Source organism: Hoplias malabaricus, chromosome 4, assembly GCF_029633855.1.
Source record: "Hoplias malabaricus isolate fHopMal1 chromosome 4, fHopMal1.hap1, whole genome shotgun sequence".
Taxonomy (NCBI): domain Eukaryota; kingdom Metazoa; phylum Chordata; class Actinopteri; order Characiformes; family Erythrinidae; genus Hoplias; species Hoplias malabaricus.
The window spans coordinates 29,582,682-29,609,185 of record NC_089803.1 but is presented as its reverse complement, the minus strand read 5'-3'; the positions used below and the strand labels follow the sequence as shown (position 1 = coordinate 29,609,185).

At 39.2% G+C, this 26,504-nt stretch overlaps 2 protein-coding genes across 3 annotated transcripts in view; one reads left to right on the top strand and one right to left on the bottom strand.

The window, feature by feature from the left end:
- The window catches only part of LOC136695223 (growth arrest-specific protein 2), a 33,726-nt gene extending 13,164 nt beyond the window's left edge, over positions 1-20,562 (top strand). For both annotated transcript variants that reach the window (XM_066669152.1, XM_066669153.1), the window contains exons 3-8: positions 5-129; positions 8,308-8,449; positions 10,849-10,912; positions 11,009-11,180; positions 13,205-13,312; positions 19,351-20,562. In XM_066669152.1, the coding sequence (XP_066525249.1) occupies positions 5-129; positions 8,308-8,449; positions 10,849-10,912; positions 11,009-11,180; positions 13,205-13,312; positions 19,351-19,560 (821 nt within the window). In that variant the 3' untranslated portion in view covers positions 19,561-20,562. The remainder of the gene's footprint in view (positions 1-4; positions 130-8,307; positions 8,450-10,848; positions 10,913-11,008; positions 11,181-13,204; positions 13,313-19,350) is intronic.
- A 782-nt stretch (positions 20,563-21,344) lies between these two features.
- Positions 21,345-26,504, bottom strand: svip (small VCP interacting protein). The gene is made up of 4 exons (XM_066668436.1): positions 26,053-26,504; positions 24,263-24,313; positions 22,770-22,883; positions 21,345-22,651 (listed from the first exon to the last, which is right to left on the bottom strand). The coding sequence occupies exons 1-4, from the start codon at positions 26,113-26,115 to the stop codon at positions 22,637-22,639; spliced, it is 243 nt and encodes an 80-aa protein (XP_066524533.1). The 5' UTR covers positions 26,116-26,504; the 3' UTR covers positions 21,345-22,636.

Here is a 26,504-nt window from a genome sequence, read left to right as displayed (position 1 = left end):
TCAGGTGTGGAGATCACTGCAGAGAGTTTCATGGACAGGCTGGATAATGGGTTCCTGTTATGTCAGCTAGCTGAGACGCTGCAGGAGAAGTTCAGACAGAGCAATGGGGAACTGTCGCCACCGGGCAAAGTAACCACCCTCAACTGTTCATTTTCATTCATTTCCATTCATACAGCTTAAAGAACTCCCATTTGGACTCCATTCTCCACAACCATTTAAGGCCATCCCAGAGCAGTCTAGTTTCACAACAGATCACAGAAGCCATGCAGTGCTTGAGTTCAGCCTGTATGCAAACCTTTCTTCTGTAATTGTGATTGTATTATAGAAGAAACAAGGTGGCAACAGGGTGAGCAAAGAATTCCAGACATCCCACACAACTTCCTCTATTTCCTCCTGGGGCATTCCCAGACCAGCTGGGAGATATAATCTCTCCAGCGAGCCCTGGGTCTACCCTGGGGCCTCTGTCCAGTTGGCTGTCCCTGGTATAGCTCCAGCAGGAGGTGTCTGGGGGCATCTTTACCAGATGCCCAAACCACTCTGGCTATTCTTAATAACGAATGAGCAAGGGTCTGTACTCCAAGCTTCTCTTGGATTTCAGAGCTCCTCACCCAATCCCCACTAGAGAAAAAGGTTTTCAGCCAATTGTATCAGTGATATTGTGCTTTCAGTCATTACCCAGTGCTCATGACCGTAGCTGATTGTGGGGAAGTAAATCAACTGGTAAACTGAGAGCTTTGCATTATGGCTCAGCTCCAGTTTCATCCCTGTTATCCAGTATACTGATTGCATTACTGCAGCCACTGCACCTACCCTGTGGTTGATCTCATGAACCCTCTTCTTGTCACTTATGACCCTGAAATACATACGGTGCATCACAGTTCAGAGGCTACATTTTTCAAAGGATGCATTTTAGGCCGATTAAGTCACAGTGGTGCATCTAGACTGTCCTATTTCGGAGGCACCTTCATATGTGGCTGACAAATGCATCTTCTTTTCCATAGAAACAAAGGATGCAAAAGGACTGTCCTTCACTAGCCAAGATATCCCATGTTTCAGAATATTGTGGCGTTAGCAGAGGAGCGAATGGCGTTTTAAGCATACTGTACTTAACATCAAACCATTAATGATACAAATATTAAGAAGAAAAATGTACTCAAATGTTTCCTTTATTTACGGAGCAAGGAGTGACACTGACACTTATCTAAGGGAAATAAACAATGACAAAAGCTGAAGCAAAACACATTAGTGATTTTTTCTGTAAAATAATATTTATAGGAGAGTGCTGTTGAGTTCTGTTCATATCACAAAGCCATCATAGTTCATGGCCTTTCCCTTTTACACTATCACTGACATAAATGATCGCTGTTTATTTTAAAGATTACAGGTATGTGTATTGTGTGTTAAAACTACTGTGAGCAGAACGCGACGGAGAAAAGAGAAACGTAACAGACAGAGTAGAGTGAGAATATTTGGTTGTTAAGTTAATAAAATTCAATAAACTACTCCAAAATCCACTGTCATCATTGGGTATTTGGAAAAAAAAAATTAATGTCTGTACTAATTCTTATTACTATAAAAATTACCAAAAACAAGCATATAAAGCCACATTGGTGTCATAACAGAGAATGCAGTGGGAGAGCATTCAATCAAAAAGACTATATCTGTTTCAAATTATGATTTATTTTATTCTAAACTAAAAATTGTATAAACCTGTAACCAGTATTAAAAATAGGGTATGAAAGAACTTCTTCAGAATTTACATAATCCAACTCTTTTCAGTGGAATCCAATATAATAAAACATCATCTTCAGCTCTAATAAATGGGGACATTATGTTTCTGGCTCCACTTTAAGGCGCAGGAGCTGTCAGGAACTAATTTAGTGACCGTAACCGCATCAAATAGGGAATCCGCCATAGACGGTCCCACTTCAGTTGCCCTTCTAAGGACAGTCAACAGCCTTTGAAAGACAGGCCTTCGTAGACCGTGAAGGATACAGACCCTGAATTGAGACGCATGAGGTAGGTTCTTACCCACTCTCTGGGGAGAGCATGCCATAATTTTCCAGGAGACTACCATCGCTGCAGACTTGGAGGTGTTGGTCTGCATACTGAACACTTCAAGTACAGCTGCAGATTTCTCAAGTGCATGCATAAAGGTCTCTATAAGAAGAAACCCAAAGGACATCTGCAAATAGCATAGATGGCATCTCCTAAAAACCATAACAGAAGCCCTTCTGTCACAGACTATGCATTGCAACCCTGTCCATGAATATCAGCAACAAGAGTGGAGACAAGGCACAAACCTGAGTCCAACGGCCACAGTGAAAAAGACTGACTTACTGTTATGATAATAAACTCAGCACATGCACTGAGAATATAAGGATTGCACTTCTGGAGCACCCCCACTGAATATATTGGGAACCATGTTCCTATGTATTCTCAAGGTCCATAAAAAACAGATTACCTGCAAGAGGGTAAAGCAATTGTTCTTCCTGAATCCAAGGTTTGACTAGCAGATAGACTCTCCTGTTCAGGACACTGTCATAGACTTTCCCAGGGAGGCTGGGAAGTGTGATGTCTCAGTAGTTGGCACTAACTAACTCACAAATGGCCTTTTTTAAAAATGGAGACAACCACCCTGTTTGCCAATCCAGGGATGCAATATTGCAAAGGGGTGTCGGCCATGACAGCCCTCCAACATCCAGGACCTTCAGAAATTTGGGGGGAATCTCATTCACTCCTGGCACCTTGCCACGGTGGAGCTTTCCAACTACTTTAGTGACCTCCTTCAAAGAAATGGGACTTGGCACCCTTGCAGCCTTTAACCCTACTTCCTGCATAGAAGGCACATCCCTTAGATTTAGGAGTTCCTCAAAGTGCTCTTTCCAGTGCCTGACAACATCCTTTGTCAAGTTCAGGGATTTACCGTCTTTGCTGAGTACAGCCTGGACAGTCTCCCTCCTTCCCCTCAAAGATGATGAAGTGTTGTACAGAACCTCTTTAGGCTGCCCAGAAACAATTCTCCATGGCCTATCCAGACTCATCCCACGCTCTGGATTTTGCCTCTGCCTCTGCCATAGTTGCAAATAATTTCACTTGCTAGTGCCAGTCTGCTATATTAGGAGTTCCCTGAGGAAGTCATTCTCAAAAAGCCCCCTCCTTCTGCTTCACAGCCTCCTGCACCTCTAGTGTTTATACATGGGTTTTAGGTGGTCACCACAACAGGCACCAACAAGTGTTGTCCATAGATATATTAAGCCGCTTCCACAATGTAGGTCTTGAAAAGGGTGCATCCAGACTTCTTGCCCCTCACCTCTTCCAGAATGTGTGGGAACTGAGTCCTCTGCCAGTCTTTGCCAGCCAAGCGAAAAATATACATTTGTGCCTACCAGCTCTCTCCAGCAGTTTCCCTCAGGTGAGTATCCCCACACCCGCCTTGCATTCTGCGCAACACCTGAGTAAATGAGACACCATCCTGTATCAAGGAATCCCAGTAACCTTCTTCCAGGGAATGGTACACAATGTTCTTTGGTTTCCTGTTTGATCTTCAGATCTGTCAGAATAGATCACACAAGCCCTTGTACTTTGACAAGGCCCTGGTCCAGATAGTGGAGGGGTGTGAATCTTAGCTAAAGCACAAGTTTCTCATTCTTTACCTTTGTCTTCTCATTGCTCACTAGTAGTTATAGCATCCACATATAGAACTCAGCGTGTCTTTTGTAACATGATAATGGGTTTATGAGGAAAAATGTTTTTTGTGATTATATTTATTAGGAATATTGAATTTGTTTTGCATTCTGAATGCAGAAAGAAGCTACAGAACTCAATTCAATGGATCATTATGGAACCAAATTGGATTATTAAATTGGTCTCACTTCAAATAATCTGTTTTGTCAAGATAATTTTTTTAACAAGTGTGTGGTGGTTACAGTGGCGGATGCTGGTCTTTCAAGGAGGGGAAGCTCAATTTCGGCCTACATCATAAAATGTGTCGGTTTATTTATACGTAAATTCTACCCTCCGTTCCTTTTCAAGAAAATGATCTCTGACCCTGTCGTACCAACAAGGCGCCTTTTCCAGGGACTTGACTAGTGTCCTCTCAATGGCCAGCAGAGCTAGTGCTTTGTGACGGTGGAGGGGCTCAGCAGAAGAAGTCAGTCTCCAAACACAAGCAGCTACAAAAAACCCACCAGAAATAGAAGCTCGATTTGTCACTAGTCGTTTTTAACAAAGAAAATGCCGCTAAGAGTTTTAAGAAAGTCTGGTTCAACGCAGAACAGAATGAAAAAGTAATGCTCCCACGGATCTTTACACCAGAGGATCGCTGATTCGCTCATTTCGCTGTCAATCAAAAGGGATTCAGCTTCAGACAGATCATCCAATCATCATGCAGAAGCTGAGCGTCCGGGCCAGCCGAGGCCAGCCCACTGCCCCATAGACCCCCAGAGACGCTGAGCGTCCGATGGGCGGGACAAAGCCCAGCATTTATCCAATCACATGTCTCGTTTCCCTGCACTTCGCTGCTTCTCCATTGAACTCTGTGGACGCTCAGCATCCACACTGTTTAAATCACTGTGAATCTGCGCGAATGACTGAGAGGAAAGCCGCGTCTTTACCAGTGATAAGAAGCTGATTCTGAACAAAAGTTAATCGCGTTGTAGTGCATATTTATTCAATGACATGTACACACAACAGTATATATTTGATCACTTACTTTTTTACATTTTAGGGGAAGCTGAGCTTCCCTTGCAGTCTTAGAGCAATCGCCACTGGGTGGTTATGAGAACTTTGTAAAAAATGTATTAAGGCAGATCATTTTGGCATAAAAATGCAAGATATTTGTCTAAAATCACCAGCCTCCAAATTCCATATGAGAAAATTACAGGCCTTCTTGTATAGTTACACTCATTAGGTCAAAGAGAATCTGAAACACAGACAAAACATCAATAATCAGAGGATTTGGCATTTTTGTTGTCACTTGTTGTAAATTGTGCACAATCTCCTTATAATCTCCAAAGTATAGCTGCCTTCGAGAAGTACGTAGTTTAACAATACAATGCTGTTCTATTCCACTGAAGTATGTCTTGAAGCACACATAACACATTCTGTGCTTTATTTTATAGTAGTTTATAATGTGTTTCCTTGGATATATGAACTCATTCCAGCACATTCAACAGCACATACACATGGGCTGTTGTAACCCTATACACATGGGCAAGTGTGACATTATATATTCATGCTTTAGTTCTGTGTAAAACCAGGAATTTACTTAAAGGCCAATTTTGATATATCACATGTCAATGTACAGTCCACTGATGGATTTTATAAATCTAACAGTAAGAGTATTGATGGACTCATTGCATATCTTGGATGATTACAGCTTACCTGCTTGAATTATATGGGTTTTTTTTAGCTTAGGTAGACTGGGCTCAATGTAGTGCCAGTTCAGGTGCATGACATTAGACGGTTGTGTGTAGCATTTGGACATTGCTATACAGTGCTCTCTCACACTATGGCTTTTGTCTGAAGTTGTGGCCACTCGCCATCTCCTTCGTAAAACTCGCCATTGTGGGACAGTGAAGTGAAAAATGCTGAGCGTGCTGATTTAAACAGAGCTGGCTAACGATAGCGAGGAGTCGTTAAATGTTTTCCCCCCTGAAAACTCCCCCAGATGGGAAAGGCATTAAGCACAGGAGATTTTTGGTGGTAAATTAAGAAAATATTTCTGCTTTTGTTGGCTGAGCCTCAGCTTCTTGAGAGTCTCAATAATGAGCTTTTTTGCTAGTTATGACTCCCTACAGTTCAGCTAATAGAGCCCCTCAAGAATAACAGAGCAGAAAATCCACACCATAGAGGTCATTACTACACTGAATTATATCACCTTTACCTTTAAAAGACATATCCTATGGCAACCTGTTATCAAAGTTTTATGTTTCTTTAATGATTAGTGTCTGGTTTTATAGGCTAGATGGTGCAAAGACCTATTTCTTTGGGAGAACTCATTAGATTGGCTATAATTTCATAATTTGTTATAGAAAAAAATATGCAGTGGAAAAATCTGTTCCATTGCTCCACAGAGATTTTTAGTTCTCAGAAACATAACCGAGACAGCACAGAGATTAGATTTCAAAGGCATCGTCTTTCAGGCAGTGTAATGATTGGAAGCGATGATTACATGGATACATGTATGACTATGCAGAGCAACAGACTTTCAGAGAGAGGGAGAGAACAGATGTGTGGAAATAGTCATGACTCCTGAGGGACTGAATGATACAAAAATGAAAAAAAATAGAGAAGGAATGTTAGGAGTTTATTGATCACACAGTCAACAGGAGAAAAGCTAAAAGAAAAGAGAAATTACATAAATGTGATCAGTGGAAAAAAAAGAATACGATGACATGCTGTAAGACACTTTACTGATCTCAGATGATAAAGGATCCATAGAAAAGCTGGTGTTTATGGATAAAGTCACAGCACTATAAGCTGTGACCTACAGTTATGACAGAACTTCAGAAGGCACTTGTGTTCATCTGCTCAGTACAGTGCTGCTCTTGTGTCTATTTTGCTTCAGCTCCAACTGTTTATTAAGTAATGACAGATTTAATACTTGCATGTGCCATACATCATTTTCAGTCTGCTCCAGGTGCATTATGCCTTGTTTCTGTCAATATTTATTATGTAGTTAGCAATCTTTTAATAGGATGGCCTGTATTATTTGTAGTTTTAAACATCTGAAAGGTTTAAGTATTCACATTAAGGTGGTACCTTTAATCAGTCTTTCACTTTAAAAAATTCGTATTCCCAAATGAGTACTTCTGTCTCAAAAAATAAAAAAACATTGGCAAGACTTAAACTGATTTCCATTTAATATATTACTCTTAAGGTATTGCAAAACCAACAAATAGAAAAGTGTACATGTGTAGACTGTGTGCATATGCAAAATGTATGTAAAAATAGAAGATCTATCATCTGAACTTGGAGTGAGTGTGCATACTGATGCTGTTGTAGGAGACTGTGGGGGAGACCAGTGTAAGAGTGCTGGAAAAAAAAGGCTGGAGAAAAATCAGACCCATTGTAGACTTCATTCTTCCAGCATGATATCACCATACCTATCTCAGACTCAGACACACATATCCTGTATGAAAGCATATGCTGCATAAATCTCAATGTGTGTGAGTAAGTGGTGTATTAAATGACTTTATATTGTTCCTTCCCATGAGTTGGTACATCTGCATCTAGTCAAGCCTCTATTGCTCCAGCCCTCCGTGTCATGTTCAATATTGATTAGTGAGGAGAAGGTGGGTGTAATCCCTGGCTTTGTAAACAGAGTTGTGAATGACACTAGGGAGAAGATCAGACAGTGATCAGAGCCTGAGAATGAGGGCGAGAACCACGGGGTTACAGGGTGACGTCTGCTTAGATAATGAGAGGGAGAGAGAGAGAGAGGATATGGGAAAGGTGTGGCAGAAGGCATATGGGAGAGGTAGGAGAGGGGATTTCTGACTTTTCTAATGCTCTGCAAATCTAGGTTGAAGCCAGTTTGAACTGAATCCAAGAGAGTCTATAAAAATCTCGCCTAATGAATTGGCCCATGAGAACCAGAAAAATACCCATCATAAATTATGTACACCAGACTTCTAAATTTGAGTACGTTTAAGAGGGAATTGTTCACGGAAAACCACTTATTCATTGCTTATTTCTTAAATAAAAGTGTTTAAAGAAGAATTTGTAATACTTTATCAATCCCCTTGCAGGAATTGGGACTCCACATTAAACGCGTCTATGGCAGTAAAACTACTCACTCACACACGCACACACACACACTCACACTGTGGCTGGCAGGCAGCCATTGTGCTCGGGGAATAGTTGGGGGTTTCAGCGCCTTGCTGTAGGGCACTTCAGCCGCAACTTTTCCTGCTGGGTTCAAACCAAAGCGGCAATTTTCCTATAACCTTTAGGCTGCAACTGTTTTAGAAAGATGCACATATGTACATATGGGAAAGCTGACTGTAAAAAGTAGTAAATATGCTGCCTACTGTGATACCTTATTATGGGATAATTTTAAGGGAGCATTGGATAATTCCTCAGCTGTTGAGGCAGCACAGAGAACTTTTAATTTTGAAAGTCTTTTAAAATTGGCAGGTGTAAACCCCCAGTCAATTAAGTCTGTATATATGAGAATAAACTTGCAGCTTCACAATTTCACAGACAAGAAGAAGTGCCATATCCAACCACAAAACTGAATGATATTTGGGAAGGTTTTCTGCAGTCAAATTCATGACTGACACTAAAACTTATTTTTTCTAGCCAATCCCCAGTCGGAGGATCCCATGTAGAGCGAGTGCTCCTTCGGGATCTTTTTTTGCCCGTGACAACACAGCCAACTTCTTGTCATGGTGTCGAGAGGTGGGCGTTGGAGACACCTGTCTGTTTGAGTCTGAAGGACTGGGTAAGTGAGCAAAATATACTGCTTTACAAATAGGAAGAGTGTTAGCAAACCCACTTTGAAAATAATATAAAGAGTTTCGGGTTTTCACTGTGTAATTTTCATACTTTCCCTTTTTACAGTGGCACATAACCAAGATTTATTTTTGGCAGAAGAAAGAAAGTAATTTGTACTAATGAATAATTGTCATACAAATAATATAAATTGCTGATGAATTGGCTTACTTTTGCATAATATGCAATTACAACAGAAGTGCATTGTAAACACTTGATCATCACATCTAGGAACTTCAGAAAGTAATTGTACTCATCTGCTACATGACTGTGGTAAGGCAATTATGGGAATGCTTTAGATGCTTACATAATCTTACATAAAGTGAATCTGAGCCAGGCGGCACAGTGGTGCAGCAGGTAGTGTCGCAGTCACACAGCTCCAGGGACCTGGAGGTTGTGGTTTCAAGCCCCACTCCGGGTGACTGTCTGTGAGGAGTTTGGTGTGTTCTCCCCGTGTCCACGTGGGTTTCCTCTGGGTGCTCCGGTTTCCTCCCACAGTCCAAAAACATATGTTGGTAGGTGGATTGGCGACTCAAAAGTGTCCATAGGTGTGAGTGTGTGAGTGAATGTGTGTGAGTGTGTGTCGCCCTGTGAAGGACTGGTGCCCTCTCCAGGGTGTGTCCCTGCCTTGCGCCCAGGGATTCCGGGTAGGCTCCGGACACACCGCGACACTGAACTGGATAAGTGGTTACAGAGAATGAATGAATCAGAGTCGATATTAAACATATGTGGGTCAGTGCAGAGGTCTACCCTACTGTCTGCATACAGATACTAAGTTAGACTGATGAACATTTGTAACCTAAAGACAGCAAAAATAAACTAGGAGATTTAGTCTCAGCAGAGCTTTGTAGAATTGCTTTATGTTCATGAGACAGAGATAGCTCTTGTGTTCCACACCCTTTCCACCATGAGGCTCTCCAAACAACAGATTGAACTGGCCACGAGTAAAAGGAAAAGAGAAAGAAAAGCATCTCTTTCTCTTGTGAATGGCTTAATTATGTTTCTCTCTCTCTCACACACACACGTGTGTGTGTGTGTGTGTGTGTGTGTGGACAACGAGAGACATGGAAGGAGATCGTGAGTGAGAAAGTAGGGCACACAAATGGAACTGAATTCTTTAAACTGGAGTTTCACAGTGAAAGCTTTGTCTGAGTAAATGTATGTGTGTATGACCATATATTTTTCTGGTGAAATCCTGTGTTTTTATGAGATGTGAACACTTGGCAGCTTTCATCATTCCTTCTTCACAATAAAATGGTCTGATTAATTCTGTGTGAGGCCACAGGCATCAGGGGGGCTGACCTGTATGAACTGTGCTTTTTATGTTCTAACTTGATAGTGAGCTATTGTTTGAATAAATAATTAAAAGAGAATCACTTTATATTTTAAACTCCATAGAGAAATGAATCTCTTGAAGAAAACAAATTAATGAGAAGAATTATTTGATTGATTAGATTAATCTTATTCCTTCTCTTTTAATTTCCTCTGTTTTCACTGGAATAGCTAAATGCATGGTTGGAGAGCTCAATTATTTCAGGTGGGAGGCACAAAGTTTTAATGCTCGATGTGTTTACTGCATGTTTTTCTGTGTCACATGACCATTAATCACTTATGAGCATGAATCGTGAATCATGGGAAATTAAGTATCTAACAACAAACAGATGTGAACTGTTTAACTATTTGTTTTGGGAGAGCTATAAAATGCATATAAACACAAAATCTGTTCGAGTGTTTTGATCATCACATTTTCATGCCACTTCCAACAATTATTGCAACACACCAGGTCTGATTCACTCTAGATGCAGGATTTCTTAGATTTTGGCAGAATTAGCCATGTGGCTCCTGCCTGGACAGGAGTGAGTCATTTAAAAAAAAAAAAACATACCGCATTCTGTTCGCCTCAATGAAAGTGGCTTTATTGTGTGTTTTAAAGCTATTTAGCCTCATGTGCACTTTCACCCTCACTTTGTGCATACTCACTTGGTTGATCATTTTCATGAATTAGACACCTTCATATTCTGTGTTATTTTGATATGATGTTTTCAAGACTGGAAGATTTGTGTAAAGTAACACTTTATAGAAGGACAGCATTAGGAAGCTTACAAAAGACTTTTATGAAAATTGACATAAACATTTGTAAATGATTTTTTAAAAAAGGGGTCTTAAATACATCTTTTGTCAAATGACATCTGTCACTAGTTGAAACAATTCTTTATAAATGTTTATACAGGTTTATGTGTGTTCACTTGTCAGGTTTATACTGCAGTAGGTGTTATGTTGCTTCATGAGTGTTGTAATCCAGTAAACCGTTCTGATAATTTGTGAACTGCATTATTGCATGTCTTCCAGTTTTACACAAACAGCCCCGTGAGGTGTGCCTCTGTCTCTTGGAGTTGGGGAGGATAGCATCCAGGTAGGGGAAGCAGAGGCATATTCCTCAGCTATTTCATTCACTACTCACTTCTGCACGCCTAGGAGACTTTCTGATGAATGGATTGATGTGTGTTAGGTATAAGGTGGAGCCACCTGGGTTGATAAAGCTGGAGAAAGAAATTGAGCAAGAAGAGAAAGCCCCCGAGCCCCCTCCTTCCCCTCCTTCCCCTATGTCTCCCACCCAAGTCTCTTCCTCCAACAAATGCACCTCATGCAAGAAAAGCACAGGGAAGCTCCTGGATGATGCAGTGAGTATAAGGTCTAATTTATTGTCAATTAAGCAATTGAAAGAAATGTAAAGATATACCACTGGTATAAGACAGTCTATAAATTAAGACAATAATGTCTCCTGAAACAACAGAAAACATGTGCTGAAGAATGGCCCAGGTGTCTAAGTTTTGACCCTGTCATCATCACCCATTAAATCCTCAACAATAATTTTACTGATCTTAGACCCCCACCCCTCACACCCCCTACACACACACACACACACACACATACTTAGCTCAGCACATTACCCGCCTTTCAATGATCATTTGTTAGTGGCAGTTTACATGTTTACATTTATCAAAACAAGCTAATGCTAGTTTGGCAGCAACACCTGATAGATTTATTACTTATGTGGGAATTGCTCATGACTAAAATGAAAAATTTGTGTTGTGTAGGTGTTTTTTGTTTTTTCAATTAAACCTGTTGAATTATTGTCCATGGTAGTGGTATAACCCACTGTAACATTAGTCGTCAAATACACAAGAGTCAGAGTGTGATTGGAACTTCAAGTGTGAGGCATGTAATTAGGAACTGTGTGCTGAATCACATTTCCAAGCATTATACATTCTCCTGACTCCTTAAACCTTGTGTTGCCACTCAGCAACAAACTTTCCATATATCTAAAAACAAACACAATCAATGCCAATGCAGCAGGGTAAGGCCATAAAGAAATTGCCAAGTATTTTCTGCTTAATGTTTCTATAGTGTGGGCAGTTATTTAAAAATGGAACGTTGTGGGAAACAAAGAGGTCTGTGGGTGATGTTAAAGACTGCTCATATGGTGTAAAAAAAATTGAAGATGATCTTTATGTAAGGGTTGTGTGATGGGAACCTTACCTGTGACATCTTTACAACAATTAACATCTGAAGTAATGTTACAGAAATACTAGAAAAGTGAACTCACAATGAGGTCAAAATAGATCTTGGTGGTCACAGTCAGCAAAGGCATGTTTGGAGGGAATAAATTTAACTGTAACTTCCATTTAAAGAAAAACTGCCAGCTGTTAAGCATGGGGCTGGTACAATCATGCTTTAGGTACAGTACCAGTCAAAAGTTTGGACACATCTCATTCAATGTTTTTTATTATTGTCTACATAGTAAATGAATATGGAAGACATTAAAACAATGAAGGAACACATGGAATTTTGTAGTAAATGAAAAAGTGTTAAACAAACCAGAATATGTTTTATAATGTAGATGCTTCAAAGTAGCCACCTTCTGCTTTGATGACAGCTTTGCACACTCTGGGCGTTCTCTCAATCAGCTTCATGAGGTCGTCACCTCGAATGGTTTTCAGTGAACAGCTGTGGCCTCGTCAAGAGTTAATTTGTAGAACTGCTTGCCTACTTAATGCGCTTGAGACCATAACTTGGGTTGTACAGAGGGGCTGGTACACAATTCTTAACAGTGAATAGCCCTATTCCACCAATGACTAATGAGAAGAAGTCTCCAAACTTTTGACTGGTACTATATGTATTGCAGTGCAAGAGTCCTACAGCAAATACTGGACGCAAATATCAAACCATGAGGCTGAAGCTTAAAAGAGAATGGCTTCTACAAGAGGATGATAATTCAAACCATACCTTAACACCAACACTAACTGAAGCTTTTGGAAATCGTCCCCTGACCTAAACCTCATGTGAAAGCCCAAGAATATTCTGGAACTGATTTCTGCAAAGAAAAATACAAAAACAAGAATTAAAATGCTTTTAGCTGCTGCAAATCACATTTTAATATGTGTTTTCTTCCAAATGTAAGTACTAAAATCTTAACTAGAATTGAGACTTGGAACAGGCAACACTGATTATTTGGAGATTTTTGATGTTATGAACAAGTAAGTAAGTGCATTAGGCTGATTTATGTTGGATTACCTACTGACCACGTCTCAATAAAAAGGTAATAAATGTGTCATTTGGTCAAGGCTGGCTCAGCTTTCACATAAAATTGAATATGTGGAAACTCAAACATCTGTGGATGTGTGTGTGTCTTGTGTTTGCTCAGGTAAAGCACATCGCTGAGGATCCTCCCTGTAAGTGTCCTAATAAGTTCTGTGTGGAGCGTCAGTCACAGGGCCGCTACCGTGTTGGGGAGAAGATACTTTTCATTCGAGTACGTACAGGTTTAGTGCAAAGAATTGCTTTTACTTGGAAGAAAATGTACAACTATTTCCTTCAATGTGTGGTAGTCTGAATGCTCTGCATCATCACGTTACTAATTTGTGGTGGTATTTTATCAATACTATACTGACATTATTAACTGCTTGTGAGTCCCAAACATCCTTGGCACTAATAAAACTGTCCTCCCTGACCTCCCATCACTGGTTTATGGATGCCAGTTTGAGAAACACTCAAAGCAGTAGTACACACCACGAGCATCCCACAACCGTAAATACGCTGCCACCTGACAAACTGTGATTAGTGAGGTAGTCCCAGTACCCATGGGAACTCCGTTTCCTGGCAACAGACAACCAGCCCCTACACCCCAGATATTGTGGATGGTTTAGTACAGAATGTTCTCTTTGTGTATGTGTATATGTGTGTATATGAATTGTGGGGAAGGCTGTCATTGTTGTCTTCACCCATAACTTAACAGCAAACGTGGTGACTGCCCTGGAGAGGAGATGAGGGTGGTAATATTGGCCAGGCTTCAGAGCAGGCAAATTGGCTCTATAAATCTTTAATGAATTGGAGCTGAAACAGGGAAGCGTCTGTGAGTAATGACTGTGCTGGATTGCAGCACGTGGCTTATTCTAAGTGTTTTTGATGTAGAAGGGACTTTTGAAATGTAGATGGGAGACTAAATATAGCTCTACTAAAGAAATACTTATCAAGCTGTTGTGATATGAAGATATTTAATAGGCTCCACTAACATTTCTGAGGGAAGGCTCTTAAACACACCCGACTTTCTAGAATGTCTGGCACACTCAGTCATGGTTCTAAATCACATTAGGCAGTTTTTCATTCTGTGCAATCTACGAATCCCCACTAACCTCTAGCAGCTGTAATTAGATCTGCTTAGATTAGAAAGTTTGTACATATTCATAATGAAACAGTGATTCTGTTCTCAGAGGAAGACAAGTTATTGCTTTGCATCAGATCAGGAGTGTAACAATGGCAGTGTACCATGTTCACACACACACACACACACACACACACACACACACACACACACACACACCATTGGCTGAATTTAGCATATGTGAGAGCAACACTGCACTGAGTTAAACCATTAAACCATAGGTTTGTAATTCACTTGCACTTAAAATGTCATTCAGGCCTTAAACAAGGTTTTGACATGTTATTTGAAATGTTAATGTAACAGCTATATGTAATAGTTGCAATATGGTTGGCGTAGCATATTGTATAGGGGGTAACACGGCTACCTTCTACACAAAAGAAGGTTTCAGTTCCTTGCCTGGTTTGTCTGGATAAACATGTCTGCCAAACGCCACAAATATGAATGTAAATTTAGACAATATTCTACAGGCCCACATATTGGTCCCTGTGGACTCCACCTCCAACAGGAATGGACAGAGCAAGTGTATCAGATGAACTTTGTATTAGCACTGCCATCTTATGATCAACGACAGTAACTGCACTAGCATCACTGTCACTGCTTCTGTTAGAATGATCTGCTGGAGATCAGTTATTAGATGTGGGAAAGAAGTAATGGACTGATAAACCGGATCTTTTCTTTTGTTGTCTTCAGGACATCATGTTTTAATTTGTTTTCTGTACACGACCTTATAAGAAACTGGTGTTAAATGACAAAAAATGTTGTGCTCAGAACAAAAATCCACTAGTGCCATCACCATTTCACGCAGTTATCTTTGTGTGTTGCTCAGCAACCAAGGTCAGACAATTCGGAGGTCTTTATAAAAGTCTCAAAGGAAATACGGTCCTCTGCTCCCATTCCAATAATTGATATAACAACAGAAAATCCTATCCTTCAAATGCCTCCTGTTCAAGGACATATTCCTTTTTGTCTCTGAGAGGTCAACGTCTGCCTAGGGTTCCTTTCATTTTTCATGCTACATTCTTCTGTTGCAGACAGCAATTAAAATTCTTGCCTTGTGAACAAATGACAGAAGGTGGTTAGGGAAAGAGCAGCAGAGCTACAAAGCACTTAGTAAAATTAGGAAACAAAACAATATAGGGTCATATTTTAACATTTCAGTTAGATAGAAGCTCATTATAACAGTGATACTAAGCACCCCAGGTGTTCTAGATACGGTCTGATTTTGGTATGATCTGTAGCACGTTCTTAAACATTAATATGTTACATTTTATGTACTATTCTGTTCCACAGCACTACATCTCTCGGCCTTATCAGTTTTCTCACTACAAGACCCAAAGCAATTCTTTTTTAATAAATGAATATCAACTAAAATTTAAAGCATCTAGGTAACCAACTAGCTTCCCTGCTAATTTTAATTTTATGCATTTTGTCAACCTGTTGTCTGAACAATCCATTGTCTCCATTTTCATAGTGACTTAAGGGCTAGTATTACAATTCCATGGTTGCATTCATACTACCTCTTAATAATATATATATATATATATGATCATTGTCAGCACTAAAGAGAGCAGTTCACCTTACTTGCCATTGCTCAGACCCTAATGTGTTGCGTTTGTAGGAGTGGATCACACACTACGTCCACTCAATGTCCAATCTATTAAACATACCTACCTTATTGGTCCACCATGTAGATGTAAAATCAGGACACGTTCGCTCATTTGATGCTGCACTGTGTTGTTAGTCATCCTCTAGTCCTTCAGCAGTGTTCACACAACAAACTCACAAGTGTTAAATCAACACTATTAGTGCTAATGCTGAGTGTTAGAGTGTTAAATTGTAGCACCCTCTGTTCATACATATTCACATCCTCATACATATTCTCAGACCAGTATATCACTTCCATGTGCAGTACTCTGCAAGCTGATCCAAACTGTGTGAAAAGCTGAGGTTTTCAATATTGTGGCCTTCTATTGTTTGCTGCAAAATGTGATTGAAATCTCCTTTCTTCACACAAAGCCTATTATGTCAGTGAGTACAGAGCCTTTGGGCTCGTCTCAACACTGACCTCCCTCTAGCCCCCCTCTCTTATCCTGTTAAGCACTCTATGAATGTTTTATGTTATTATTCCACTACCACCCGCCCCGCAGGGCTGTATGAAAACATCTTAGTATAGAAAAATAGGCTGTATGTTCCATAAGTCCTTCAAAATGGCCCGGTTGCTGCTCTCTGTTTGTTTTCTGCGTCCCCTCTGGGTTTGATTTCTGATAAGTTGTGTATCATAACAGTGTATTGCTCAGTCAGCTCTTTATTTTAGCAGGTTGCCAGACTGAAGGACAAGAATGATAGCTTGTCATTTTCACCCTTTATGAAAGTTTAATCAGGTGGATCGATGGCTGTTTACACTTGTATGCTAATCTAAAGGATGCTAGTATTGACAAAGCTAGATTTACTAGTGACAGAAACACTGTACTGTCAATTTTGTATGAGCTCTGTTATAAAATAATGTGATTTAGTAGTATTCAGGTTCATGTTGATTGAGTGCATTTCAGTTTGTGTCCTTGAGGTAGCAGCCAGGGGATGCTGATGAAAGTATGAGTACAGTTGCTGTGTGAGTATCTTGCAGAGTAATTTATTCCGTTAATTTTTGCTGCTGAATCTATAAGTCCAAATCTACAGTGATGTGCAAATCATTTATTTATTTTCAAATTTATTTCAAATGATGTAACTGAGATATTTTGGTGTTTATTAAATAATATATGCCCATCTTTATTTGATACAAGCAACATGTTCCAAAAGCACTGAAACAGGGCGATAAAGAATAATAGTTTATAAAGAGCATCTCAGAGAGACAGAGACTGGGACTTTGTGGCCAAATAGTGCAACGATTCAAGAATAAATTTCCTCAACTTAAAATAGTATAAACTTGAGGGTCTCTTCTTCCACTGAACATATGTGAATCCAGAGAAATCTCTATATAAAAATGACACAGATTTGGTGCTTCCACCAATACAAAGAAAAATAAATATCCATCCATTATCTGTAACCGCTTATCCAATTTAGGGTCGCGGGGGGTCCAGAGCCTACCTGGAATCATCGGGCGCAAGGCGGGAATACACCCTGGAGGGGACGCCAGTCCTTCACAGGGCAACACAGACACTCACACACTCGGACACTTTCGAGTCACCAATCCACCTGCAACGTGTGTTTTTAGACTGTGGGAGGAAACCGGAGCACCCGGAGGAAACCCACGCGTACACGGGGAGAACACACCAACTCCTCACAGACAGTCACCCGGAGCGGGAATCGAACCCACAACCTCCAGGTTCCTGGAGCTGTGTGACTGCGACACTACCTGCTGCGTCACCCTCTTCTTTGGGCCCAAGCTCATTTTATATGGGCACAGGTGAAGTGTAAAAACATCCAGTGGTCTGACAAATCAAAATTTTTATTTATTTATTTATTTTTCTATTTCATGAATGCTGTTTCTTTCGGGGTAAAGAGGAGAGACACCTTGGCTTGTTATGATCACACAGTTCAAATGTCAGCACCCATGATGGTATGGGGGGGCATTAGTGCTTATGGCATGGCATAATATGGGTGACATGCACATTTGTGAAGGCACTGTTAATGTTAAACAATAAATACAAGTTTGGAGAAACATTTTACTATCCAGACAATCTTTTTCAGTAAGACACTAAGTCCTGGTCCAGTCCGGTCACCCATTGAAAGCAACTGGTGCATTATGAACTGAAAAACACTACACTACTGACAGATAACCGAGCTGCTGAGCAGCTGAAATACTATGAAAAGCAAGAATGGGAAAAGGTACAGCAGTTGATCTCCTCAGTTTGCAAATATTTACAATGTGTTGTTAAAGAAGAGGTGATTCAGCACAGTATTATACATGAACCTGTCCCACCTTTTTCGGAACATGTTACTGTCATCAAATTCAAAATGAGCAAATATAGGGTTTAAATGACTTGTACAAATGACTTGTTGCAAATGGGGTTTGTAAAATCTAACCTGAATTCAGAAACTGTTTTTGTTCATCATACACTGGGATGATTTTCAGATGGTAGCTCATTCTGACTAGATCACACATGGGAGCAGAAATGTACCAAAATGTGCAAAATGGGCTACTTTTACTATATTTTTATAATCCTTCAGATGTTTATTTTTTATCTATAAAAACATCAGTAATTGAATATTCTTCTATATTATTACATCATCATGAATATAACTTCTTCTCACAATTACATTTATTTTTACCAGGTCTAAGAAACTCATATCTACAAGCTGTTAAGAAATAGTGATGGAGAGGAGGGACTATAATATGTAAATGAACGAGAAGGGCGGGGCGTCTGGGGAATGTAGGCATGTGAACAACCATTTCAGAAGAAGTATGGCCTTCGTTTTATTCGTCCTGTGCTTTATTGGATTTGTGGAGAGATTGCTGTGGCACTGGGGAATGTGCCTCAGGGGAGTGGCAGGTGACAGTTAACCAATATTGAGGTGTGAGGAAGTGAGAGGAGGTGCTAAGAGAACAAAAGTGAATTTGGGGACTTAGTGCCGCTGTGCTAGTGTTGAGGAGATTGGGTTTCAAGTGAGTTTTTCAGTTCTCAGCTCACTGATGCTTCATAAATGAAAGCTTGCCTTATAAATGGAGATTGGGTGCATCACAAATGCCATGGTTAACCTTTAAAAAAGGTTTAGAGGAGAAAGAAAAACAACTGTAGCTTTAATATTTGACATTCATGTAATATTTAACCATTTCTTTTGATTCATTTATTGATAAATTTCGACATAATGTAAAGGTTAGCTCAGAGATTCTGATATTAAGAGGGTTATTGTTCCAACAGTAATAATTTGTTAAGGTATTTACACTTAATAAATCATTTGGATGTTTTTATGGTTACTTAGTGATGTATAAAGATGATCCCTACACAGTTTGCTTATGCTTTAATGGTAATGTCACATATTGAATAAATATTAAATATTCCAATTAATCTCTCAGTTTAAAACAGTGTTATACGTCAAACAATGATGGGAGTTTTTAATCACACACAAATTTTTTCAAAAGCTTTGTAAATGACTGTAGGACTGTAAGAATTCTCTCTCCCTGTCTGTAGATGCTGCACAATAAACATGTGATGGTGAGGGTGGGTGGAGGCTGGGAGACTTTTGAGAGTTACCTGCTGAAACACGACCCCTGCCGTATGCTCCAGATCTCCCGTGTGGATGGCAAGACCTCCCCTATCTCCAGCAAGTCCCCCAGCATTAAAGACCTCACACCTGACAGCTACCTGGTGGTGGCAGCCAACTACAAAAGTAAGAAGTAGGGAAGGCCAACGGCAGGAAAGGCATGTAAAGAAATGGGGACAAGGTGGACCTCTCTCCTAATAGCTGTTATATGCCTTAAGACTCTTTGGCTGTTGTTTTGTTTAGCATTTCACCAAAGACTGAGCAGCCTTAGCTTTCCTAAGAAAGCTAGCCTTCATCCATGCAAATCTTGAAGTTGTAGAACCCTCTCATGTATATTTGCTGCAAAAAAAATTTCTCTGGACTAAGTAATTATAATCTGGATTTTAATTTCAGATTAACAGCTTTGTTTGTATACATTATGCATAGACAGCTTGAAATATGAATGGCTTCTTAACTGATTTATTTTTAGCTATATTTGACAGCTCCAAACTACAGGCTGGTAATATTAAGCGAGCATGGACTGGAATCCAAAAAGACAGATTGTTGTACCTCTATTTTATTGTAATATCTCAGAATGCTAGGCAATGACTCGTTGACGATCACTTCTAGCCTGGGACTGCTATGGGATTTGATATATTTAGTGTAGATTATAATGATTGTTTTGGTTTAGGTAGTTCTATTTTCTGATAGCATACTTTTAATATCTTTAGCTGGGATTTATGTATAACTAGTGCCTAAAAATATTGTAATCTACTCTTTTGGATACAGAACTGATCTGAAAGAAACTGCAAGGTGAATGCCAGTTTTAACAATATCCCTAATGGATGTATATACATTTACATTAAATCTTCCATATTAAGCACTATTAATGATAATATATTTTGGTTGTTATGATGCCAAGTTATATATATTATGCAAAGCCTTGTTTCTGGAAGTTGCTTTCTTCATTTCAGGCTATCTTTCTGTTTAGATTCCTGTTAATTAATTTGAAAAGAATGAAAACATAAACGTATTGAACATTGCTCTTCTGCAAGAACAATCATATGTGTCATATAGTGTTAACATAATTCTGTGTGTCCGATCTGGGATAAAATATGTTTTTTTTTCAACTCATTGTATAACCATATAAAAGAATAAATGTACAATATTATCTTACTATTTGTAGTGTCATCATTTGGAGACAACACAATGTCTCTAGATAAATTTAAGAAAAATCCATATAACAATTTCATTTTAAATACTGACTGAGTTGGAGAAGAGCAGAGCCACTTTCACAGTTGTTCTACAGTGACCTCAACTGGCTGAGAGAGAGAGAGAGGGGGAGAGAGAGAGAGAGAGAGAGAGATAGAAAGAACACAGTACTGTACAAACTCAGAGATCAAATTTTCCACAAAATAGTTTGCATTTAAAATGGACATTAAGCCATGGATTTTCAGTTGAGTCATTGATGATCTTAGACAGGATTATCAGCTTGAATAAGGAATGAGGCAGTCCAACATCAGTTGCTAAAACAAGAGTACTGACAAACACAAAAGGCCTGGTAGACAATCAAACCCTCACCATCACAAACAGGCCTTAAAATACTTGTCTTTACTTGTCTATCCTCCCATTGTGAAAGCACAACTAAGTGCTATGGGTCTGAAAAAATATGTAGTTACCTATTAGTCATTACTGAGAAAAGTACATTTGTAAAGTTTAAAAAAAAAAGATGAATTATGGACCGCCACAGAATCTCAACATCAAATAATATGTTTACGATTAACGAATTGTGAGAATGCAAAATACAACCAACTTCTGAGACTGAACTATAGCGAAGTATAAAAATATACATGCAGGTTTTTACTTGAGAAGCTGAAAGCAAATCAGTAGAAATGAATGAAGACAGAAGGCTGATATGTTTGATGTAATGTGGTTTCTTGGTTTTTTACTTACACTAAAAATAAACAATTGAATGACCTTAATTTTGCTTTGAAATTAAACAAACGAAGAGTGGTCTGTGACATTAGTTTATGTCCATGAGTATAAACATTGATTATTTAAACAATAACTCTGAACAAAACTTCAGAATATGAATATGTTAGAAATTTATTCAAACTCTTTAAAAGTTAAAGTGGCACATCATCTTCTTCCCCTTCAGAGGGTCTAAGCATTGACAACTGTAGGACCATTTGGTGATTTTTGAGGAAAAACCCCAAGCTTTAGTTGTATACATGCTTCAAGCTTTCCTGTGAGGAACACGGTTCCATACTGATTGAAAAGCCCATCTCTATTCAGTGACTGGCTTGCAGTTACATAATAAGGCCATTACACAAGTCTGGAGCACTACAGCTCAGCTAGATGAACCAGGAGAACTTTGTACAAACACACAGATGTGAAATAAAACTGAGACATGGCTGCTGGATCATACACGTCTGACCCCTGTCCTACATATGACAAGAAAACCTTAGTGTGCACAGGAATAACCATTCTGTGAACTTCATTTAACACACCTTCAAAAAGTAAAACATACATTTACACTCTGTCTAAGCTTATCAGATAATCAGGATCTTCGGCCTACACTGCTAAAATCAGTCTGTAACGTTAGAAATCTGAACATGCTGTACAAAACAGACAAGAAATAATTTATATTGCACTAACATGCTTCAACCAAACCACTGCAAAACAATTCAACCTATGTCTGAATGTGCAAAACACACTTAAAAATGTCTTAAATTTGTTACAAAATGTGATCCTTACATTATATAAATGTATTTTACAGTTTACATTCAGCAGGATCCATTGCATAAAAAACTGCAAGAGAACATTCTATCTAGTTAAAGTACTATTGATGAGTGAGACACAGGAGCTGTGGAACTGCAGGTTTAGTGACCAAATGCCATGTCTCTCAGTAGTGATATAAACATAAGTGTATTAAAAGCCACAAGTGCCTTTAGCTGTCTCAAGATATTTCATTGTCTAGAACATCTTGGCGTGTTAAAGAAGGCATACCTTGCAAAGAGCTCTGGCCAACCAAGAGGCCTAAAGGGAACCTTGCAGGAAGCTTGGCAAAAAAGCCTAGATTCTACTCTCCTTTGAATAGCTCGCACTTTTAAGAAATTATTTTAAAAAGCAACAAACAAAGAAAAAAAAACCTTCTTGTTTTGATGGACTGGCTGCTCACGCAGGCTGACCCATAAAGCTGACGGACACTAGTTGACTTCCTCTCATCTCGTGTTAGCCAACCTGCCACTGGGTTAAGAGTGAGAGAAGAAACAAAAACATGATGCATCGTATATAGACAGAATATATATTTTCAAAAAGCCTAAAGGATATTGTTGATCAAAATACATTTATCAACATGACTTACTTTTAGCCCCCCGCCTCCCGAAGGTGATGTGCTCATTGCCTGCTTTTCCATCTCCTCTTGTTTCTTCTTTTTCCTTTCAACTGCTTCTGGGTTTTTAATGCCTCTGTATGTGCTCTACAAGCAGAGAAACAGAGGAAGCTACTTACTTCATGTTACTGTTTGTATTGAACACAAGAAAACATTTTCCTGAAAACATTACTTCATACTGTGTCTGTGTAAATAATAACATTTTAAAAACAAAACATTAGGTCATCATAAAGTTTTCCAGTACAACACAATTCCAAACATGTGGGAAGCATTGTAAGCCAGTGTTTGTTATTCAGAGTGTATTGTGCTCATGAGAAGCAAGCTGGGAATGTGTCCATAAACAATCAGTGATTATATATTGTTTGCAAAGAAAAAGCTTGGGAAGTGGGTGTTAAAATATAATTGTTAAAATATAGTATGACAACATATTAGTAGCTCCCTTTTCAGTCTTCTCTACTATGACATTTTGTGACATATGTTGGAAACCTGTCAACCAGGAATAAGTTTACTCTTATCATAACAACAACAAAAAATCCGTCTGGAATGCGCAAATCTGGTCCTGGAGGGTCATTGTCCACAGCATTTTCCTACCCTTATTCTTGTGTGTTTAAACATAAAAACAATAAAACATGCTGGACACTGGACCCTGGACAGCATCTCTGCTGTGTGCAACTAAAATTGAGAAAACTGTATCATTAGAATTGCAGTATCACAGAAGTAGCAAGCTTCATTTCAGCCACTGAGAAGAACTGTTGCAATGTGGGTTCCTCCCCGAAGGCACAGAACCCAAAATGTGAAGACATTAAAAGATGGTGCTCTACTTACCTTGCTGCTTTAGCAGCTCGACGAGCAGCGAGTGTTGATGAAAATCTCTAAAGAGTTCACAGTGTATGGGGGCAAACCAAAATCAATCTCTTAAATTCTCTAAACAGGAAACGTGGTGGATGACAATGACCTAATCAGAACTTCGATTTGAAAATGCAACTGACCAAAGGGGACAAGAGGACTGTGCATGTTTTTTCAGTCCCATCTTATTTGGATTCTTATAACACTTCTACGACAACATGAAATTGAGCACTGAAGCAGTACTGTTTATGGAAGAGGCTACCAACCTGGTCCTTACAGATCCCTGCAATATGCTTCATTTTCGGTCTAACACAGTTTTCAAAAATGATTGGTCAGGTGGGATAGCCCAGCTAATGTTTTTGAGGACTGCTGTGGTAAAAAGTGAATTACAAATCACTGTTTTATAGTCTATGGTGGAGAGCACCAAAAAGAAAATGTATGGTGTTGATGTGCAAGCAACTAAACACCAAATACACAATAAAATATATACCAAAGATGATAATGACTGACCCAGTTAACTACCCCAGCCTGTTACTAAATAACCTCCTCTGTTCAGTTGGGTGATTCACAGAGCAACAAGTCAGACTTCTAGGCTTCAAATGTAAAGAAGAATCCATTACCTCCTTCTGTCTCTTCTCTGCAGCTTCTGCCAACTGTTGTCTTCTGGTTTCCTGTAGCAGAAGTGAGTTTGAAGATGACAAAGTAAAAATATTAGACCTTTGTGACAGCCCATACATTGTTATCCTTTTAGCCCAGTCATTAGTATTTCACTAGGAACTGTGTCAGTAATGTCACTGAAAAAGGCTCATTAATAATTAAGTGATTTAGTCATGCTGAGGGCGGGGGGAGTGTATAATAAGGATGGACTGTTTTAAAAAGTCTTCTGAGCTTGCCAAAGGCAAATTATCAAAGGGAAATTTCCCCAATTTTTTAAAAACATTCTGCCTGGATAAGTAGGTAAGATTTAAAGAAAGCTTATCAGTGAGGTTTGTTTTAAAATGTTCTGTTCTAGCCTGCTGTTTAAAAACTCTTCACAACAGTGGTGACAGGAACCAGGCATCCGAAGCATGCAAATGCCTCTTAAGGCTTCACCACATGTCCTCTACACCAAATGAGTATAAGACAGTGACATGTGAAACAGTGTTGTTTATCTTTTTTTCTTGGTCAACGGCACTGACTTAAAGGTTTTGTCCTTTTATTCATGCAGAGAATTTCATGCAGGGTGTCAAATATATAGAATATAGCCCCCTAAAGAAAACATTTTCAGATTCAGTATTATTTTAAAATCTTTATCTGTAAACACTCAGAAGACAAGTGTAGGTTCTCATTTGTTTAGACATTACTGTATTTTTAATCAGACAATGTGACCCCTGGCTTCAATAACTACCACTGTAAAGAAAGTAATGCCCTGTTTCATATTAAACCAGAATATGATTGTTTACATCCCAAAGACTGAGCAGAGCAGAAGTTTTGAAATGAGTGGAATTCCCCTTTAAATTGGATGTGACATTATTGCTAAGGAACAACACATCGACATAAAAAAGAAGAGGGAACAAAATAAAACATTACCTGTTGACTTGTATGAAACATTAGCGAGTATAAAAGTATGTCAAGCCTTTTTCACCTAACATGACACCAGTTTTTATTAGAAATAAATCAAATTCAAGATCTCTGTAATATAGTTTATACTGATAAACACTCTAGATATCCATGTTTTTTTAAACTTGTAATAATACAGCTCTACAGATCTATTATGCCATTCTTATACAACATATCCTTAATGCGTGTTAGGTTAACATTGACTTAGATGGAATTTAACTCTCTCACTCTCTGATCTGTAATTGCATTAATCTCTAAATCTACAATGACTTTATTTTTTTCTTTTTGGTAAAGGTGCAGTTGCAGATATCTACAATATAATTTTGACTACTAATAGTTATTTTGTAGATATCTAAAGCTAGACCTAGCTATATTTTTAAGATCTGAAGACGCCCAAAAGCATACTAGTCTACTACTAGTCAAAAATAGATTTTTACTGGTCAGAATTTCATTATAAATATGTGAACATGGACATTTTATTAGTCAGACATACTGTAAAATTAGTAAAATGTTTAACTAGTAAAAAGACTAGTCAAAATTACACTAAGTAATTGTATATGTCGTCCTGGCAATGTGACTAGTAGGAATGGCTATATAGGCCTGTTATTACTAGTTAAAAGGTGTAATAGGTATCTACAACTACTAGCTACATTACATTCATCATGATTTTGCATTTTCACAACTACTGAGGCCTGGTATCGCTGGTGTCATTTAGGATAAAATGTGTTGCCGCATAAGATCATATCCATATGTGAGATTTAACGTGAAAAGAGAGTGTTAGACTGTGTCTGAGTGCGACAATCGAACTCACGGGGTCCGGGGTTACAACCACGTCGTCTGCTGCTCCACCCAGGCAGGGCAAACACATCCCCATACTGAAGAGTTTAGACGATACACCACAGCGGCCAGCGGCCAAACAAGTTTAAAACACCAACCAAAGTTAATGCCACTGCTCAGATAATTCACAGAAGCAGCTACTGACTACAGCAACATGAAACCGTTACAGAAAACACACCAGCGAGGCGAAAGCCCAGCTCTAGGTCCGCTATGTCTGCTGCTAGAGGATTAGCCAGCAAAGTAAACAGTGTCTCTAAGTGACTATGGTTGCAACCACTCATTCACTCACAGGCAGCCTCTAACAAACCAGTGTTCGTTAAGATCACCAGCCGGGGACGGGCCGGGCCTCTCGTTACTCTCTTCGTGTCCAAGCGCGTCTCGAGTTTTTAAAACCGCAGCGCGTCGACACCGGGGCTCTGAGCGTCG